This window comes from Melospiza georgiana, chromosome 19, assembly GCF_028018845.1.
Source record: "Melospiza georgiana isolate bMelGeo1 chromosome 19, bMelGeo1.pri, whole genome shotgun sequence".
Classification (NCBI taxonomy): Eukaryota; Metazoa; Chordata; class Aves; order Passeriformes; family Passerellidae; genus Melospiza; species Melospiza georgiana.
In genome coordinates, this window is record NC_080448.1 from 12,784,574 (window position 1) to 12,804,345 (window position 19,772).

The 19,772-nt window shown below is 47.4% G+C and overlaps 1 protein-coding gene across 2 annotated transcripts in view; it reads right to left on the bottom strand.

Annotated features, from left to right (window-relative positions):
• Positions 1–1,234: 1,234 nt before the first annotated feature.
• Positions 1,235–19,772, bottom strand: part of NF1 (neurofibromin 1) — a 71,900-nt gene continuing 53,362 nt past the window's right edge. For both annotated transcript variants that reach the window (XM_058037317.1, XM_058037318.1), the window contains 17 exons: positions 19,398–19,677; positions 18,070–18,284; positions 17,373–17,434; positions 17,133–17,247; positions 16,199–16,300; positions 15,187–15,327; positions 14,733–14,859; positions 14,049–14,180; positions 13,371–13,506; positions 12,459–12,616; positions 11,487–11,609; positions 10,678–10,805; positions 10,122–10,222; positions 9,514–9,656; positions 9,359–9,405; positions 8,525–8,741; positions 1,235–5,872 (listed from right to left, as the gene is read on the bottom strand). In XM_058037317.1, the coding sequence (XP_057893300.1) occupies positions 5,730–5,872; positions 8,525–8,741; positions 9,359–9,405; positions 9,514–9,656; positions 10,122–10,222; positions 10,678–10,805; positions 11,487–11,609; positions 12,459–12,616; positions 13,371–13,506; positions 14,049–14,180; positions 14,733–14,859; positions 15,187–15,327; positions 16,199–16,300; positions 17,133–17,247; positions 17,373–17,434; positions 18,070–18,284; positions 19,398–19,677 (2,370 nt within the window). In that variant the 3' untranslated portion in view covers positions 1,235–5,729. The remainder of the gene's footprint in view (positions 5,873–8,524; positions 8,742–9,358; positions 9,406–9,513; positions 9,657–10,121; positions 10,223–10,677; positions 10,806–11,486; positions 11,610–12,458; positions 12,617–13,370; positions 13,507–14,048; positions 14,181–14,732; positions 14,860–15,186; positions 15,328–16,198; positions 16,301–17,132; positions 17,248–17,372; positions 17,435–18,069; positions 18,285–19,397; positions 19,678–19,772) is intronic.

The following is a 19,772-nucleotide window of genomic DNA, read 5'->3' on the forward strand; positions in this document are numbered from 1 at the left end:
TGCTCTGCCAGTACCTAACTGGGGGTGGAAGCAGCAGAACAGATATTTCCAGTTTGTCTGAAGGACAGTATGCTCTGAGAAAAAAAACCTAAAATACTATTTAATAGTTCAGGGGGATTTTCTTGAGCATATAGTTACTCCTGGCTATTTATAGCACTGTTATTTAAATATCCCAAAAGATCCTGTCATCAGAGGTTTTTTTCATGATTCCTTTGAAGAACAAACCCATACTTATTTGAACAAGTCACATCATGAGAGTTGTTTTTGTACCCTTTCCACCCACACAAGCCTAGGAGTGATTTTCATTTGAGAGCTGGTTAAGCAGAGGAGCCCCAGCAGGAGCCCCTGTTGCAAGGCACGAAAGACTCACACCTGAGAGCTGCAGCTCGGCCAGGGGGACAGGCAGGTCCCTGCTCTGAGAGGGGCCCAGCTGCAGAGCTCTGGCCCTTCCTTGTGTCACACAGGTGGCTCATCCACCACTCAGAGCTGAGTGCAGGTGTTCTGTCCCTGGCCTTAGAGGGGAGGACAGACACACATTTGGTCAAAGTGTGACCAAGCAGAATGCAGTCCTACACAAGGACCTAAGGGAACAGGAATCTCACCTGGGACACTGCTGGGGCACCTTCACCAGCAGCTCTGAGCCATCCTGGGCTCAGCCATCAACAGCTTGCTTTTCCTCCTTGTGCAGTTTTCAGCTCCAGAACAGAATCCATTCCGCAAGTGCAAGTAAGTTCTGCATTTTGACTTTATTGTTTTCCTTTGTAAAATATTTCAGCAGCATCAGCTGGGCAGGGATTTTGAAGCTATTTCCTTAGACAGAATTGCCTGATCCAACAGTGCAATTTTCCCCTAAATACAGTTTTTCCAACTGCATACATAACTAAAATAAGACTCTCCTTTCATTCCTTCCCTGTGGCTACAGTGTAATTGTGATCTCAAGTAGCAGGGAGGCTCCACTGTCCAAAAGAGGAACTTTAGGAACGTTTTTCACAGCAGTGATTGAGCAGGTGCTGCTCAGGAGATGGCTCCTGCCTGGATCCCACTCCAGGTCCAACTCAGAACTGAGGAACATTTCCTCTGAAGTAAAGAAAATGAAATGTAACAGTTCACACACTGCTGCTGTTCCACTGGTGCAGCCCCAGCTGGCAGCAGCAGCACAACAGGAATCACCTGTCCAGGTGTCTGCAGGTCTGTCTGTTCACCGTGCAGGAACAATAAGATGTCTCAGAAGAAGTCAATGCAGTCACACTTTAATGTGTCTTTACATACTTTTACGATTCACAAAGTCAGAATATAAGTACTTAGACACTTTTAATGGGGAAGTAATGTATCCCCCTAAAAGAAAAATAGATGTGATTAATCATTTGTCAGAGAAGTTGCCTGACAACTGAAACCTCAAGCTTCTAGGCAAAAAAAGCTCAAATAGACAAATTATACTGAATTGTTCTTTAAAGACCAAGCAGCTGTTTTATTACAATTATAAATTTACATTTTAAAAAGAAATATTCTGATTTATTATTCAGTTATGATAATCTTATTAAAGTGACATGAAATTCATGACAATGGGCTTTTTTCTTCCTCAGTCACCACAGGTAATCTCAGATCTGTGCAGGATCCCACACCCAGAGCAGCACCAGTCTGGGAAGACAAACCCCAGACACTCAATTTTAACTGGAATCTGAATTTCCCCAGAAATTTGGGGTGTTGGGCTCTGTAACTGGGCTGGGTGCCTTGGTTCAGCCCCAGAGAACCCACCCAAACTTGTTCCAACAGAGAGAGGACATCAGCGTCCACCACCTTCACCCTGCAGCCCCGGAATGACCTTCAAACAACTGGGAGCAGGTTGAATTTACATTTTACTTCAAAAAAAAGGGGGAAGTACATACATGAGGGGAGAATGGGGTGAACAATAATTATCTGAAAGCAGGTTTCCACCACTGTGACCCACAGCTCCCAGCAGCCTGGGGCCGGCGGGCTCTCCAGGCTGGCTTTGTGAGCACGGCCAGGACTGGCATCATGGAAACCCCTGGGAAGCTGAGGCCAATGGAAGCAGTGAGATCATACACAGGGTGAGTGTGTTGGACACAGCTTCTGCTTTAAATGACGGAATGCACCAGCAGGAGGGAGAGGAGTAGTTAACAGTTACTAACACTAGAATAATCAAATTTGTATGTTATACATATACAGCAACTAACTGCTTTACAAAAAAAGCAAAATAATACAATATATTGTCACATGTATTTACAGTGTAGTAAATATACTTTTCTGTCAAATTTTACACAAAACCTATTTACAGGTGAATATACTGCATAAAAAAAAAGGTGGGACCAACACTCTGAGTGACTGTCTGTGGTTTGTTGCATAACAATAGGACGTGCTTTGTGACTTCGGAAAAAATTAACCTTAGAATGAAACAGAAAAAGCCCTAAAACCTACAACCCGGGTCAGGTCAGAGCCAGCCCTGGCATGAGCCAGGGGCTCAGCCCTCAGACTCAGTGAAATGTTCCCTGTCCTGGGAAACCTCATGCATGGGAAAGCAGAAACGTCGGCATCATTACAGGTAGGTTATGCACTATTCAAATACTACTGAGTTATCTTTAAGTCAGGGAAAATACAAACACAAACAGAATGTTAATTGTCCTTACAGTACTGAGCTGTGGTCAGTGTGGGGCAGGGAACGGGCTCTGAGCCAGGGGGTCACACACGCTCCCCGGGAGGGCCTTACATGGTCCACGTGTTCCAATAGGATTTTTCTGAATTGTAAGTTTTCGTGTCAGAGCACAGGGACTCTGGGGCTGCAGCTCCAGCCCTGCAGCAGAGCCGGGAGCAGCAGAGCCTGGAGCAGCAGGCACTGCCAGTGGCCCGCGGGCTGCCCCGAGCGTGGGGCACTGGGGACCCTGGGATGGGGCTCCCTGTCAGGTCAGGGCTCACACCCACACTGTCACCAGCAACAACCTGCTGCTCACCAGAGAACAGAGCAGCAGGTGGAGAAAGGATGGAGCAGCCCGGGATGGGAGCAGAGCTCCCAGGGATGGGATGGGATGGGATGGGATGGAGAGTGCTCAAACAGGGAAAGAACGAAGGAGGATGTGAGAAAGAAAAAGAGGCAAATCCCAGCAGTGGCTGCTGGAGGGAGCAGGAGAGCGATGTACTGACAGTAAGGCACTCAACAACTAATTACTGATGGGAGTTTAATCATTACACAAAGGCCATGGTTCCCTGGGAGCCAAGCACAAGCTTCCCAAGCACCAGTACTAGGAGACAATGTTCCTGTCTATCAGGGCCCACGATCCCAAATCCAACCTTGGCCAGCAGCAGTCCTTACACCCCAATTCACCCATTACCTGACACAGGTGTCTGATACCTCTGCCAGAGTCCAGGCCCTCTCACTGAACCTCTCACACAGGGAAAACTCCAACCAACTCCTTCCAGGAAAGAGGAAATTCAGTTTTGTTCACTGACTTTAGGAAGAGACCATTTTTTCCAGCTGGGACTGAGAGGCTGGAGTAGTTCTCACAGGGAAGGTGACTTTGATCCCTGTCCCCTCTGCTGCCACATCTCTGTGCTGCAGAGAACACAGCAGTTCTGATGGAGGGACACTTCTGACATGGGCGATGCACAACAGTGAAGGGCTTGCTCTCTGCCCAAACAAAGTCAGTCAGGCAGTTCCTCTGGAATTACTGTTCCTGTTTGCAGGAGACCTGCTTATATGAGAAACAACTGAAAACAGCACACCACCTTTACAAGAGGTTGTTTTCCTCCTACATACAAATCCTCAGGCTTCTACAATTCCTTGTCCTCAGCAAAACGGGAAGGGCTGAAACCAGCTCGACTGGGCACAATCCAGTGCAAACCCCAGTGACACCAGGGGTGGCTCCTCACAATCTGAGTTGTGAGATGACAATGGTTTCTAACCTGGCGACCCCAAACCCAAGGCTTGAGCCCCTGCTCTGTCCCTGAGCCCAGCTCAGCCTCGTGGCCCTGCTTAGACCCCACTCTGTGTCACCAGTCACCACGTTCCTGCCCTAGTGCCTGCACCACCCGAGTGAGGGATTTGGTTAATTGCACCAGTTCACCTTTCTAGCCTGTTTATTCCATGACTTGTAATTCTAAGTTTTCCTCTTGTTTTGGCAAACTACTTGCATATGAAGTTTGTGTTCATAGTTTTTCCAGGACTGTAAACAAATTAAAGAAATTGTTATTTTATGAATCAATACAATAAAGGTATTTTTATTTACATAAATGTTACATTGTTACTGTGTGGATACATGGGAATTATGTGCTATAGCAATAAATTGGAACCCTGAATTGTACCATTCTCTAATAATTTAGCTGTGGAGTTTGATTTACTGAAAGCCACTAACGATTGCACTGGAGGACTGGCTTTTACCTAATGGATATACTTTTTTTTCCTTTAAAGCCATCAAAGGATTGTTAACTCCTACCCCAGCAGAGGGATGTGAAACCGGGAAGCGGATCTGTTTCTGAGCAGGAGCCGTGTGAGCCCCAGGGACACAGCCCCTGCCTGGACTGCAGCCCGCGGGGCACTGGCACCCGCAGCGGGACCAGCCCCGGCACGGGGCACCGCCGGCACCGGGCACTGCGGGCACCACCGGCACCGGGCACTGCGGGCACCACCGGCACCGGGCACCGGCTCCTGCCCCGCCAGCCGGCGGCTCCCGACCGCCACCGCAGCCTCAGGTTTGTGTGAGCCCCGCAGGAGCCCTGAACCCGCCCGGGAGGGGACTGCGCCTCCGCCACACCTCCCGGGGACTGGACACAGTGTCAGTTAATTTAAATTCATGTACCTTGAGCGGACATGGCTGCTTCTGTCCCTGCTCGGGCAGCACAGGGGCAGCTTTGCCACACACTATCCCCCAGAGCCGGGTATGAATCCATCCCATTTTCCCTCCATTCCCCACTGGATATTCTGCCAGGAGCTCTTGAAGGTGCACATTGTTGGGAAGGGCAGAACTAAAGCAGATGCTACAATGACAGTTCGAGGCTCAGTTCCCAGGGATTTTCCCCTGTACAACTTCCTCAGGGAAGATAAAGTACAGCCAAAAAAGAAAAAAAAAAAGCTTTGGAAAAAAGCCAGTTTGTCCAGTCTGGTCCATGTACAGTCCAAGTGTGTGAAGCTTGGTCTGGGGAATGAGGGACTCCTGCAGCCTCCTTTTCCTCTCCCCTTTATTGCTAATTACCTGAAATTTAACCTAATCCACCACTTCTGTTAAGCTCCTTGTACTGCAGCTATCATGAACTTCTTCTCAGTGTGGTAAAAAAAAAAAAAGTACACAGCTAAAATCTTATAGTTTGGATTAAAACCAGGGTTAGAGAAACTTCCCTGGCTCAGGAAGCCACTATTACCTTGAGGCGTGCAAATGGGGTTAAGGATCAACACTTCCCTTAGCAGGAACACCTGAGGCCAGAGCAGACATGGCAGGGCTGGGGAATGGCTTTGGATTGGAACAGGACGCGGCTCTGCAGCGCTACCGAACTCCAGCCTGGCGCGGGGCACAGGCGTGGCTCTGAACACGGCTGGAGCCCGGCAGGGGGATGAAGGAAGGCGTTAACTCAGGCAGTGGGTCAGGAGTTGATCATCTGGCAACGCGGCTGGATGGGAACTGTACAGGTCAAGTGCAGCATCACACCCGGCGGAGGGCCCTTCGCGAGGGGCCGCGCGTGTCAGTCAGGTCCGAAAATAAAAAAATAAAATTAAAAAGCGACAATCACACGATCTTTTTGATGCTGTGACGCTTGAAGCTGCCGGCGCTTCGCTGCTTCTGCACTTGGCTGGCGGAGCCGTGGCGCATCCTCCCGCTGTTGGCGTGGCCGGCGGTGGGCGAGAGCTCCACGTTCTCCTTGTCGATCCCTGCGGAGACACGAGCGCGGCGCTGAGCCCGCCGCCGGCAGCCCGGGCCGCGGGGATCCCGGAGGGGCCGCTCCCCCTGAAGGCCCGACCCCGCCGAGCTCCGCCCGCCTCCCCCGGGACGAGTTTAAAAAGAACCAAATACCATTTGTGACAGGGAAGGGCTGCAGAGCCGCTCGCTCCTGCCCTCCAGCCTGTGGGGCCGGCAGAGGGCAAAGGGAGAGTAAAACCAAGAAAACTTGGCTGTCTGGCTGGAAACAAGTCTGCTTAAGTGAAGGAAGGAGGAAAACACAAACCACCAAACTGACTCTTAATGAGTAAAGAAACGAATCTTAATGAGTAAAGAAACAGTTTCCTAAGGAGGGTCTTGAAAGGACACAGGCACAGAGAAACTGAGGCTGGGTCTCCTCATGAAAACTGTGCTGAGTTCAGCCCCACCAGTGGCAGGAAGACTTGTGGGGCTCAGGATGAGAATGGCACCAGACAGGTTTGTGCCCACAAACTTAGACCATTCTGAGAAGCTTTGCATGTCCTCTGCAGGATCTTGTCCTTCAGAGCAAAACTCTGTTATGCTTTGCTAAAAGTCTCCCATCAAACAAACCTCAAAACTGAAGTGCTTTAGTGAAGAGCCCACACTGACACAACAGCACCACCCAATGCCAGCGTTAGAGCCTTCAGCTGGCAGTGGCTTTGGGCACTGTCACTGCACACCCAACAGCCCAGGGCTGGCTCAGTGCAGCCCTGCTCCTGAGCAATTGCTGCTCTTGAGACTGTGCTGTGAGTTAACCCCTGCAGCAGCCTCTCCATGCAGCTGCCACACTGAGTCTGTCTGGGGAGTGCTCACCAACACCTCAGCAATGAAGAGCACGATGGGTGGTTTTATGCAAGAGGATACAACTACAATCAGCAGCAAAAATTAGGATGTCTGACAGCAAATAGAAAGGTTAGAACAAAGCTCTGTTATTGTAAGTGACATATTCACAATTATGTGCAAGAAATTAATTGGTGTTGGCATTAGTGAGAACAAAGAACACCATCCACACTCAGCACGGGGACAATGTGAGGGCTCCAGCCAGAGCCTGCACCTTCCTTTCCTGGTGTGGGTGGCAGCACAAAACTCCCAAACTATGCTGAGGACAGGGACAATCCACGGGCATGAGCAAAAAACCCTCTTCTGCAGCTTTCTCTTACTTCTCCACACAAAGCAGAAATGCAGAAGCATGCAGCTCCTGATTTACTGCCCCACTGTCTGCTGCAGTTTAGTCCAAACTCGTGTCTGTTTGCCCGTGTGTCCCTGCAGTCAGAGCTGAGTCCTGGCCAACCTAAGGAGCTCACACCAAACAGTTCATTTCAGCTTCACACGTGCAGCAGAGTGATTTCCATATTAAGCATCCGTCTTGTTACCAGATTTATTCTCAAGGCTGTGGGTGACTTTGTCATTCCCCAAGAAATGCACCAGCTTAGCACTTGCTGAAGCCATTCCCGTGTCAGAAACTGCTCCTCATGCCACAGCCCGGCCCTGACGCAGCTCAAGCAGCATTTCGTGCAAATATGATGAAAGAAGAGAGTACCTGGATGAGGCAGCTGCATGAAAACTGCAGACTTAGAGCAAGGCAGAGAAGCTTCACAGACACAGAATGAAAGAAATAAACATAAGTGAATAATGTCCATGAGACTGGGAAGTGGAGGCAGAGGAACAGAGATGGTGACAGACAAAACATTTATAAACAATGATCCTGCATAGTTGTTTCCAGATGCAAGAAATGAATTTTTCATGTATCTGCAACTTAGTATTTGTAGCCATAATAAAAAAAACTCACTTGGCTGAAAATGTTTCTTTTAAGGAGTGCTGCTGAACACGTGGCCTTCACAGTGGTGTTTTAAATTTAATTTCCAAGCAAACAGTGTTCATAGTGCCAGCAGTGTGCTGTTTCAGACTCACTATTAACCTGAACAAGTTCCCTAGTTCCCAACTCTGTTTGTGGAGACTCTTAACCAGCCTTTGACAAAAGCCATCTGTTTGCACAGCACTTGGAAGGAATGTCTGACAAGTTGGATTAATTCCTTTCTCTCAGCTTATAAAGGAAGAGGGAATGGAAAGTGGGGCAGAAGGAAGGAGGACATTTGCAGAGCAAAATGCTTCTTTCCCTTGCAGAGAGCCCAATCCTGCACCGCCACCTCATCCTTGGAAAGGAACTGCTGGAGCTGCCACCGATGCTGTGTTCCAAATGGAAAGATGCTGCCCAGAATGTCCTTCCACACTGACTGCAAGGTATGTTCCCAAAGAAACCCCTGTTCCCAAATAATCCCAACAGCCTTGCCTTGCTCCTGCTCTCCTCTGAACCCTGAACAAACCATCTCAGAGCCTGTGAGCCAGGGATCCCCTGCAGGGCACATGTTCCAATATAGGTGCTGCTGTTCTGATGCCCTTAATTCTCTTCCCTTCACATGGAGTGACCTGGGAGACAATTTTTGTGCTGGATAAAATCCAGGATCTGAATCAACAGGGTAACAGCTCAGGAACAATTTAATATTTGTTTGACTCCACAATGCACCAATGTTTGACACATTAACACATCCAAAGAGCCAAGGAGGCTCCTAAAGCAGGAAATTCCCCATTTCCCCCACCCAGATGGAACCAAAAGAGGCACTGACCTGGGGAGTGCTGGGAAGTGGCAAGTGAGGTCATGGAGTTGGAGAGATTGAGGTTTGCAGTGATGCTGAGCTGGCTCTGCACCGCTGGAGGATACGGAGAGGTGGGGGTCAGGAGAGATTCTTCACTGGTTTCCTCATCAATTCCAGGCAAATAGATGTCAATCAAAGCATCCAGGAACTTTACGATGAGTTCTGCATAGTCTGGGATTTGGGTTTGCTGTGGGAGATGGGGGAAAAAAAAGTTGTTCCTTCCATTGTCAGTTTGAGCTTTGCTCCAGAGCTCACTCTCAAGTCCCTCTGTTTTGCCTGCATATTTTCAAGAGCATTTGATGTATGCGTAAAAACTAATTTGTGGCCTTGTCCAGATCAATCTAACTGTCCACACTGCAGACCAGGTGTCAGTGTGATCTCAGTGTGTGGGAGCCCAGGGCAGGAAAAGGGGCTGCAGAGCCCCTGCCCCAGCCCCACACCTGGGCCACCTCCCTTGGGATGGCTGGACACACGGGCAGTGCTCCACTGGCTCTGCTTCAACACAAAATTCAGCCTCCTGGAATCATCACTCGTACTAAATTAACCCCTACCCTGTCAGATACATGCAATGAACTGACCCTGGGAGCAGGAAAAGCTGCACTCACACACCTGGCTGCTTTTACCCCACTTTGGTAACTTATCCATCACAGCACCTGCTGCAGGCCCAGGGCTGGTTGTAGCCCTGGAGGTGCCCCTGATGCTCTCTCCTCACTCATATGAGGATGATGCTCCTTATGAGCATCTTTGCTGCAGCACCAATGTGCCCAGAAAGGTCAAACAGCCCAGACCCCACAGAGCTCTTACCTTGGAGAAGGGGCCAGCAAACCTCCACAGCCCATTAAATCCAAAACCTGCAACAACAAATGGAACACCACCATGAAAGCCCAGCTCTCACCTGACAGAGAACAGAGAGTGCTCCTAGTACAGCACTTTTTTTGAAAAAAAGGAAAAATATTTACTCTGTAGATAGGATGTTTGGTATTGGGGTGGAGACTCCTCATGGTACACAACACTCTGCACAATCCCATGAATTGGATTCAACAAGTTTGGGTCCTGGCACAGCGATAAAAGGGTATTGATCTTGGAATCCAATAAATTATGCCTGAGGAAAGGAACAGTGGCTTAGTTTTTGGTCATTAAATAAAATAAACCTGCAGTTCCCAACTGACTTTAGCAACCAGCACTTCAGGTGGGATTTTTGCCCCAGCAGTGATTTCAGAACACAATTCCCAACTCTGTTCCACGAGGACTCTAACAATGTGCTCAGGTCAGTTTGTGAACACCTGCTCACCTTAACGTCTGACAGCTGGGTTTCCTTTACACATATTCACTCCAGCAAAACTACAACAGGTGTCTAAAGAAACATCCAAAGAGCACCTGCACTAGGCTTTACATCAGATTTGAAACACCTGGGGCACAAATTAAAATCAACCAGCATGGACAGACTGCAGTCTGTAACCTCCATGTAAGCTAGTGCCTTGTAGAGCTAGTGCTTCTGGACCAGAGAGCTCTAAAGAAGAGCCATTGTAAAAGAAGAGTTATTGTAACCACAACTTCAGGTACTCACACAACAGGAAAGACCTTTGGGAAGACAACGCTGGCCTCTGCTAAATACTCGTAGAGGATGCGCTGGTCGAACTCGTCCGTGGTGTATTTCACCAGCGTGGCCTGCCAGGGAAGGAGCTGTTAGTGACCTGTGTGCTTACAGCCTTTGCTGAAAGGGTTCAACATTTCTGACTACCAGAAAGCAGTGCTAGAAAAGACTGATTTATGTCTCTGTTGAGAAACAACAGAACCAGGTGGCAACAATTTGTCTTTTGCCAATAAATATATCTCATCACTGTTTTACACAACTGAGCGTAGCTGGAGTGGGAACTGCAGTGGTACAGCTGAAGAAAGTGCTATCAGACTGCACCTCTGACTAGTTAATGACTTTTAAACTGGATCATCCTGGGATTCAAATAATGCTCATTTCTTTTAAACTATAATGTATTAATAACCTTTTGTTATACAAAATAGTTTGTCATAAACTCAGGCAGGAAAAACTCCAAGGAACATGTTTGTTTTGCTGGGAGGTAAAAGGACATTAGAAAATAGCAGACAACACACAGAAGAAAGCTTACAAGAACTGTAAGCAGCAGAGCTTGAATTTTTGGGTCAGTCAGAACTTCTTCATCCAGGAGGACGTTTGACTCGGAAACGGAAACTTTCCGGAGGTGTGGGTGCTGCTGTGGTGATATTCTCTGGGTTTCTGCCAGATAAAAAAGAGCAACTCATCCAGAGCAAAAGAAACCCAAAGCAAGACAGAGTCAGGTTCTGCACACCGAAGTCAGTCATGTGCAAACCTCAGAGCTCGCCGGCCTCGTCACAAAGGTCAAAGCAACGACTGCGCTGGAGTGCAGCAGCACTGCACCACTACATGGGATGTGTTATCAGATGGCAAACAAAAACCCCAATTTCCTCTTCAGTGAAATACAGGCCCAGGGGTGTAAGTACCAAATTTAGGGTCAGGCAGATACAAGAGAAGAACCCTGGTCTTGCATTGCAATTGGGGGTGAGGGCACAGGAAGCAGATGGGGGAGAAGATGAAGAGAGGCATTCCAGGCATCAGCTCACGTTCCATCTCCTGCAGGAATTTGCAGCTGGGGCTTATTAACTTATAGAAGGCCAAATGCTATTTATTTCATTGCACTCTTATATGCAGTCCTTTAGAGCTGCCCCTGATTCTGCACCTGTAAACTGAGCAGCTCCAGTGCAGCTGCCAAAGATATGAAGGCTGCACCCTGCAGAAGCCATTGCTAAGAAAAGTGCTTCTCCCTTACCTTGGAGTAACCTTGGTAAGTAAACACTGAATTTAGAAATAGCCCTTTGTATAGATATACAAAGCGTTTACAATTAGTATTGTTCTTAAAATGTTAGTCCTGTGTCTCACCCATTTCATAATCATTTTCGGCTACTCTCCTCATTTTGGGAGGCGTTGTGATTCCAGATTCCATGTCTTGCCTTTTAGGAGCCTTTGTGTCCGATATCAAATGGTCAAAACTTTTCCTTGTACCTAAAAACAATTTATCAAGCAATTAAAAACATTAAACCTAAATCCATATTCTAACTTTTTCTGATTTTCTGGCCAAGCTACTCCCCTATCTACCATGTGTTGACAGGAATCTGTGGACCTTTTCACCATTTTCAGGGATGGGACAGAAAATACGATCACACCATGCCGCTCTCCATCACAGCTTCCAGAGTGCTTCACAATACACAGGAGGGAGCATGCAATTAGTCAGGGGGGCATGCCATGGACTCCTGGCCCCCACACGGAATACACATGCCAGGACGTGGTTACTGAAAAGGAAGCAGGAAAGGGCTGGAATGAAGGAAATGCCCCTGTTCTTCCACCTGTGTAATGCCAAAGGGCTTCCACAAGTTCTGCAAAGCAACTCAGCTTGTTCCTCTGATACATGAGTTTGTTGTAAACATGATGCACTGAGAAGCCATGAGTACAAATCAGATTGTTTACACACATCTACCATGTTCTGGGACCATCTCCTCCAGCCCCAACCAGAGCACTCAATGGAGCAGCTAAAAATCCACCTCCTGGCTTTGCTGGAAAGGGCTGGGAGGACAAAACTGGCACTAGGCACCTTCGGGAAATGGAATATCTTGTTTTCTCCACTTCAACATGCACATCTTGAGCATCGCTCTTGCTCCCCCCATCATGGCCAAAAGAACTGAGTCCTCTTTAACTGTCCAGTGCCCTGAAATTTGCATTTTGCAGAAACTGCATTTATTCCTCTCAATCAGGAATAAGCCCTTAAAGCCAGAACTAATACAAGAACATTTTTCCTCCAGTAACGCTTCCCAGGGTATTCTGTAGACAGATCAATAAATTAGTTATGTTAATAACCTAGAAGCTTTTTAGTGTTGGCTTGTGAAGGCTGCCCCATGTCCAAGCTCATGGATTTCCGGGTGCGAGGGCTGATCTGTCCCACTGTTGGGTAACTGGCAGCCAGGTGTCTGTCTGACCCCTTGGGGGATGACCAGGGCTGGTGTTCCTTTAGTGTCCTGAAAGTGCAGAGAAATTCAATTAAGAAAATCTTAAAACTATGCTATTTAGGCAGAGGTTTTTCAAGCAGCCAAACTATCCTTTCTTAAACCCATCTTTCCTACCTGGTTAATTTCCCCAAAACACATAATAAGAAATAGCAATTACTTTGCTTGCAAAGATGTCTGGGCTACTGAAAACAAACAATCTGATGTGAATGTGAAGCTGAAGGGATAAAAAAATAAAGCCATGAAAAGAATACAAGCAAATCAGCCTATGGGGTAAGATGAAATATATTTTGTCATCAGCCATTCCAATCTCAGTGCTAAAAAGAGAGATCATGAGGGAAGTGCTCCCTGTTGAGGACACAGGCTCTCCTTGGCACTTCCAGTTGATTTCCTGGCTGATCTCTCTGGCTGCACACAGGCTGTAACAAGGTGTCAAGGTTTCCCAGTGGGACAGACAGCTCCATGCCCTGGAGCTCTTAAAAGGACAAACAAAATGTTCCTCTAAAATATAAATGAGATTAAATCAGGTCTCGTAGAAAGATTTTAGCAAAAGGTTTAACAGCCTCCAGAGCAGTTAAGCTCTGAAAATTAAATCTGCATGAATTGCACATCCAAATTTCTGTGACTCCTGACCCCAGTGTAAGGAGAAATTGCTCAGGAGCCACCACAGCCCAAGGACTCAGCGCTATCAGTGGGGCTTAGCTCACTCACTACAGGAACCAGGCTTTGCAATGTGGGTAACTGATCTAAAAGTGAGACAACCAACCTATAGCTAGTGTCACTGTGATGGATGGGGAATGTGTCCATGGGAACATTTTCCATTGACACGTCTGTCAGCAAGAGAGACTTCCTGTGCTTGAGGCTGCAGCGGCTCCGCACCTCCTCCGACACCGTCAGCAGGGCTGCAAACACACAGCAAGGCAAGGCAAGGCAAGGGAAGCTTTCACAGCAGAACACAGTCAACAGTGAAACAATATTCCAGCCTTCTGCATTTCTTACAGGCATCAGTGTACCTTTACACCAACACCACTGAGCTGCAGCTACACCTTAGGGAATGTACAGATTAAAACCAGATAATTTAAAAAGTATTCTGTTTCCCATCCAGTTACAATGACAAGATTTACAAATTTGCCCTCACATGGTCACAATTTCTGTGTCCAGACCACTGGAAACTTGAAGGCTGTCAGGCATACACTGGATTATTTACACCAAGAAACCTCCAGCCTCCCTGAAGAAGTGCCAAAGCTGTAGAGGATGTGCTGTGCTGGCAAAGCCCTCAGCCCCCAAAAAACCTTCCCAATGTGCCCACCCTGACCACACTCCTGTCCACCAGTTACAAGTTTTCTTTGTGCTGTACAATTTTAACAAGCTGAACCTGAAGGAATCCCACAATAACCAGTCCTTTTCAGTCAGCTCAGACTGGAAAGGAGGTTTGGTTCATTACCTGCCAGGTAAGCCACGCTCTGGGTGTTCACCTCGAACTTGTCACAGTTCCTGTGTTTGTTAACCAGAGCAAGGAGTGTGTGCAAAATCCTCACTGTTCTTGCTACAGTGGTAGGGGAAGGATGCCTGTACCCTAAGAAACAAAAGATTGTATTTAACTTCTGAATCCATATTTATGAAGCACTAATATTTTGAAGGCATTTATAAATATTTTCCAGCACGTTCTCAGACGTTCCATCTCAAGGGTAAGAGAGCACAGTGCTACTAGAAATGGCACATTTAAGACTAATTCTTTTTACTCCTCCCTCAAAACTGCATAATGTCAAATGTCTGTGCATACATTATATCTGTTATCTCACAAATCAGTCTTCTAAAAATCCCGGTGAGCCTGAGCACAGGCAAACAGGGAGAGATATTCTTGGAGGAAGAAGTAAAAGACTGCAGCAAATGAAGCTCTGGACCCTGTGACAGTTCAGAACTTTTAGCAGTAGCACTAAAGACCTTCACAGGAGACATATAAAGTAAAACTGGTGAAGTCCTTTAATCCAAGAGTGTTTAATCCTGTACCTACTCTGTAATCCAAGTTTCTCAAAATCCATCACCCGATGTGGCCCCTTTATCTCTTGACTTGTTTATATTCCTGAAGTATGAGCCATCTCAAACAAAGAGCATTATGCACTCTTACCTTTCAGGAGATGTCCCACTAGTGCAAAGTTAAAGTTGGAGTTGAAATTTAGCCCAACAAAATGATCCATCTGTTTGCAGTGCCATTCGAGTGGTCTCCTGATCTCCATGAACACTTCTTCTGGGCTCTGACCCACAAAAACAAAATACAAGAGCACCTTAGTTGAAGTTACTCAGGACATGTCAAGTTTGTTGGGTTTTTTGTTTAAGTGGCAGAACAGTTCTTTCAGAGGCTACAGGAAAATATCAAACACTTTCTCACAGATCACATCTGGACATTTCTGTTCCAGTTTCCAACCGAGTAATGACAACTTCTCTCCACACCTTTATCTGTGGATATCACTCGAGTGTAACCATTTCTAATGCAAATTCAGGTTTAGTTCACAAGGACAAAGCTGGGTTTTTCCCCTTTTCTGCAGCTCTGGTGGCTGCAGGAGCGCAGGCTGTGGGCTCACCTTGTCGTTGAACACGCGCAGGCTGTCCAGGGTGTGCAGGTTCTGCTCCAGCAGGGCTGTCCCTGCCGAGTACAGGTTCACCTCATCCAGCTGCAGCACGGCCATGGCCACCCAGAACAGAGCCTTGTGCATAGGGGAGTCCTGCAGGGAGAGAAAGAGCCACCACTGCCCCTTAGAGCCAGTTCCTGCAGGTGAAGGAATAACCAGGATGGAGGGCAGGGTTTGTCCCCCTTGTAGCAGGTTTTGTCTCAGCCACACCCATTCCAAGGGAACAGATGCTCACGTGGACCTGTTAATGCACTTCACAGGTGAACAGTAGAAAGAAAATGAATTTCAAGCCTTGTTTGCAACTCCCAAGCCATTCCTGCTCACCTCCATCCCTTCCTTGCTCAGTGTCAGACCCACCCTGCCCTGCAGCAGCCTGAGCAGAAATGGGTCTGTGGTTCTCCATCTGAACATGGACTGCAGCTCTGCACACAGCACTGGCCAAGCACTTCCTCCTCAACACCAGAACCACACACAGGAGGAACTGGCACTGAGCACACGCTGGGTGCCCTGAGCAGAGCTGTTTGCAGAGCAAGTTTCACTCACACCAGGAGCTGATTGTCCCTGCAGTGCCCCCGAGTGCTCTGAGGCAGAGCCTGGCAGTGACCCAGGCTGGCTGAAGGAGCAGCCCCCACACGTGGCCGTTCCCCTGGCGTGCAGGGCAGCAGCACTCACAGCTCAAGCTGCACTGGGGCCTGTGGGAGGAACGGGCACAGCCTGGGCACAGCCTTTGCCCAACTGCCAGGGCCCTGCTCCGGGAACAGAACAGAACATTCCCAGCATTTCTCAAGCTTTTGCACTGGTCCCACAATCTGCCACACTTCCCATATGTGCTCCTTCCACGCATGAATCACAGTGAAGTGAGAACTTCAGAAACCCCAACATTTAACTTGTATTTCTGAGATCATACCCATAATCACAATTAACAAAATACATTCTCTGTTTATTCAAAAGGGCAGTGATTTACCTTGTTAAGAAGAGGCTGCAGCTTGGTGAGGGCTATAACTGTGGCTTCTATTAGAACTTGGCTATTATAATTATCAGGGCCTTTTAAACAGCTCTCAAGTCCCTGTTTGAAAAAAAAGAGAGTAATTAAAAATACAACCATAATTACATTTTGCTTTGTAAAAAGAAGATCAAAGATCTGCACAATAACTGTTTTTCTCAATTACTTACAAAGCCTGAGTTCATTTTAAACCAACTCTCAAGAAGTTTTCCAAATGGAGATTTAAACAGCAGAAATAAATGTATGACTGCACAATGTACCCTAACAGTCAGGCTGCAGGGGGTTGTAAGAGCTGTAGAAAAGCTCTTTTATCATTTAGACACTATTAAATCAAAGTTTGTGTCTATAAAACTCTAATGAAATGCTTAAAGGACACATATTTAGTACATTTTTAACCTGCTGTGGAACACAACCTGCTTTAGAATGATGGAATATCATCGTCAGGCCAGGCACCTGCTTCAAAGTTTTCTGATATAAATCAGCTCTTTACTATATTTACCTACCACACATGAGGTCATTCACTTCCTTTAAGAAAAAGGAAGCTATGCATCATGTGCATGCTGATAAATGCCTCAACAGAAAATTTCTCATTTATTCAAATACTGACTGCTGGATCTACCTGTGTCAGGAGTTTTAAACTCAATACTGAGACCTACTGATACTCTAGAAATCACAGCAGTGATGGAACTCATTCAATTTAAATTCAGAAGCCACCAAATCCATTTAAATTCAGAAGCCTGACCTACAGAAAGTGTATTTCCAATCAGTTCTACACAAGAATATGCTAGAAAAAACATTTATCCTAAAATTATGCCAGATTCTATATTTGATGGGAAAATAAAGCTAAAAATAGCTACTTTATGAGTCACAAAGGAAAAGAGACAGACCCATATACCTTGCTGAGAATTCGGATTATTTGTTTTATTTGTCCATGAGACACTCGTTTACTTATACAGCCAAAGACAACCAATGCTCTTGGCTGCAGGGAGGGGTTGTACTGGAATGCAAACCTGTGAAGAAACAGAGCACATTGCATTAAACAACATATATACAACAAAATACACATAACAAAAAGATGAGAACTCTGGGTGTACTGCACAGGCAGGGAGGGCTCAGGGTTTGAAGTCTGACTTACTTTTGAGCTAGTTCAGTCCACTGGTCCAGCCACTTGCATGTTGGAATATCCCTCATACAAGCCTAAAGAGAATTAGACTATTTGAATAGATGTAACGTGGAGAAAATGTATTTGTACAACTGGGAATGTGCAGAGGTTTGCCTCTCAGAAATCAGCTGTTAACTTTCAGCAGGGAGGAGGCACATCCCCTGCCCCTGCTGCCTGTCCCTCAGGGCCCACCCCTGTCCCCACATCCCCACAACCTCCATGATCTCCAGCAGGGCCCTGTCCCTCAGGGGTCAGGCCGTGTCCCTCAGGGCTCCCCCTGTCCCCACACACCTCCATGATCTCCAGCAGGGCCCTGTCCCTCAGGGGTCAGGCCGTGTCCCTCAGGGCTCCCCCTGTCCCCACACACCTCCATGATCTCCAGCAGGGCCCTGTCCCTCAGGGGTCAGGCCGTGTCCCTCAGGGCTCCCCCTGTCCCCACACACCTCCATGATCTCCAGCAGGGCCCTGTCCCTCAGGGGTCAGGCTGTGTCCCTCAGGGCTCCCCCTGTCCCCACACACCTCCATGATCTCCAGCAGGGCCCTGTCCCTCAGGGGTCAGGCCGTGTCCCTCAGGGCTCCCCCTGTCCCCACACACCTCCATGATCTCCAGCAGGGCCCTGTCCCTCAGGGCTCCCCCGTGTCCCTCAGGGCTCCCCCTGTCCCCACACACCTCCATGATCTCCAGCAGGGCCTCGGTGACCGTCTCCAGCGAGGTGAGGGCGAAGGTCTCTCGCTCGTAGGAGCCGGGCGAGAAGGAGCGGTCGCGGTAGCTGGAGCGGAACGCGATCACCGCCGCCGACTTCACTTTGCTGATCCCAAACAGCAAATAAAACTTGGGCAGGGAGAACTCGGTCAAGCTCAGCCTTAAAACTTGCTTGGTCTCCTCTGTAGAACAAAGTTGCACATTTCATATTGACTCCAGGGACATTCAAATGCACATTTCCCCCCAGGGACACAGCCAAGGTCCCTGTGCCCATTCCAGCACCGCTCCCTTGGCCACTGCCCCGGGTCAGGCACAGCAGCTCTGCTCTCCTGCCCTGACTGTTGAGACCAGCCACGAGGACTGGATTCTAGAGACTCTACAGAGCAACTTGTGTAAAGAGGTGGCTCTATCTGTTCTCCTCACAGTGATTCATTCAGAAAATGGAAACCCAGAGTGTTCCTGCTCTGAAATACCAACAGAACTGGAAGTTCAAACTGCAGCAGACTCTGCTTTTGGATCTGGCACTCACATGAAGAAATACACTTAAAGCAGAAGAAAATGATGGCCCTGCTCTGGCACTGACTATCTGTACAGTTTTGACCTTTCAGTTGATTTCAGTGTACTTCAAACCCACTGTGTGAGCAGGAGGCTCAGCACCCCGTGCATGAGAGCACAGACACACAGACACCTCTGTGCGTGTGTGTGCACACCCACACTCCCTGCTGATATCTACAGACAAAATGAGAGACTATAAAAAAAAAGACAAGATCACATAAACTTTGAATTTTTCTTCTGCACAAAATTCAGCCTGGTTTCACATTGTGCTGCTTCTGGGCTAAGAAGAGCCAAACTGCCAATATCAATTATTTTAGGACTGCTAAAATACAGCAGTAGATAAAATACCTGTTTTAACACTGTAAGTTCACAATTCCCTTATGTAATTGGTATTTTTGTTATCATGTTATGCAACCCTTCACAAGATGTACATGAGCCAGTTTTAGCATGTATTTTTAGTATTTTCTCCTTTGCCTTACCAGAAAATCACTGGTACTTTCTTCTCTTTTTCTAAAACGCATTATACAAACAATTTACACTACGCACCTGCTCTAAGTAGGATATTTTTTAATTCCATACTCATTTCTTGTTGATCATATCCTCATTCTGATTTGTATTCATGCTGAACTACAACCCACTTTTTTCAAACTCTCAGAATAGTTTGCAGAGAAAGACAACTCAAATATTTGTTAAACAAATTAAGGAGCAATCAGCTTCATTGAAAATCCAAAAAAGCTCACCACTGAAGTGGAGCTGTGAACAAGTGCAAAGAGAGTGAATGATGTTGATGACGAGCCCGTGAGTGGAAGCTCTGAGGGAAAGGGGCCCCGTGGCCACCAGCAGAGTCACCACGTGGAAGAGGTAGGGCAGATGTGCAGCCACGTCCAGGGAGTTGTTGAAGGAGAGCATGAGCATGTACCGAGCCAGAATGGCAATGTCATCCCACATCAGGTGCTGCTCCAGCGTGGGTGTGGGGGACAGACAGGTCTTGTCAATGATTTTACACATCCTCCCAATCACCTGAAAAGAGAGCAACCATTCTGTTCTACTCAAACAGGAGCACAGCTCAGAATTTCAATAAAAACGATCAACACTCTACTGCTTGGAATCTATTT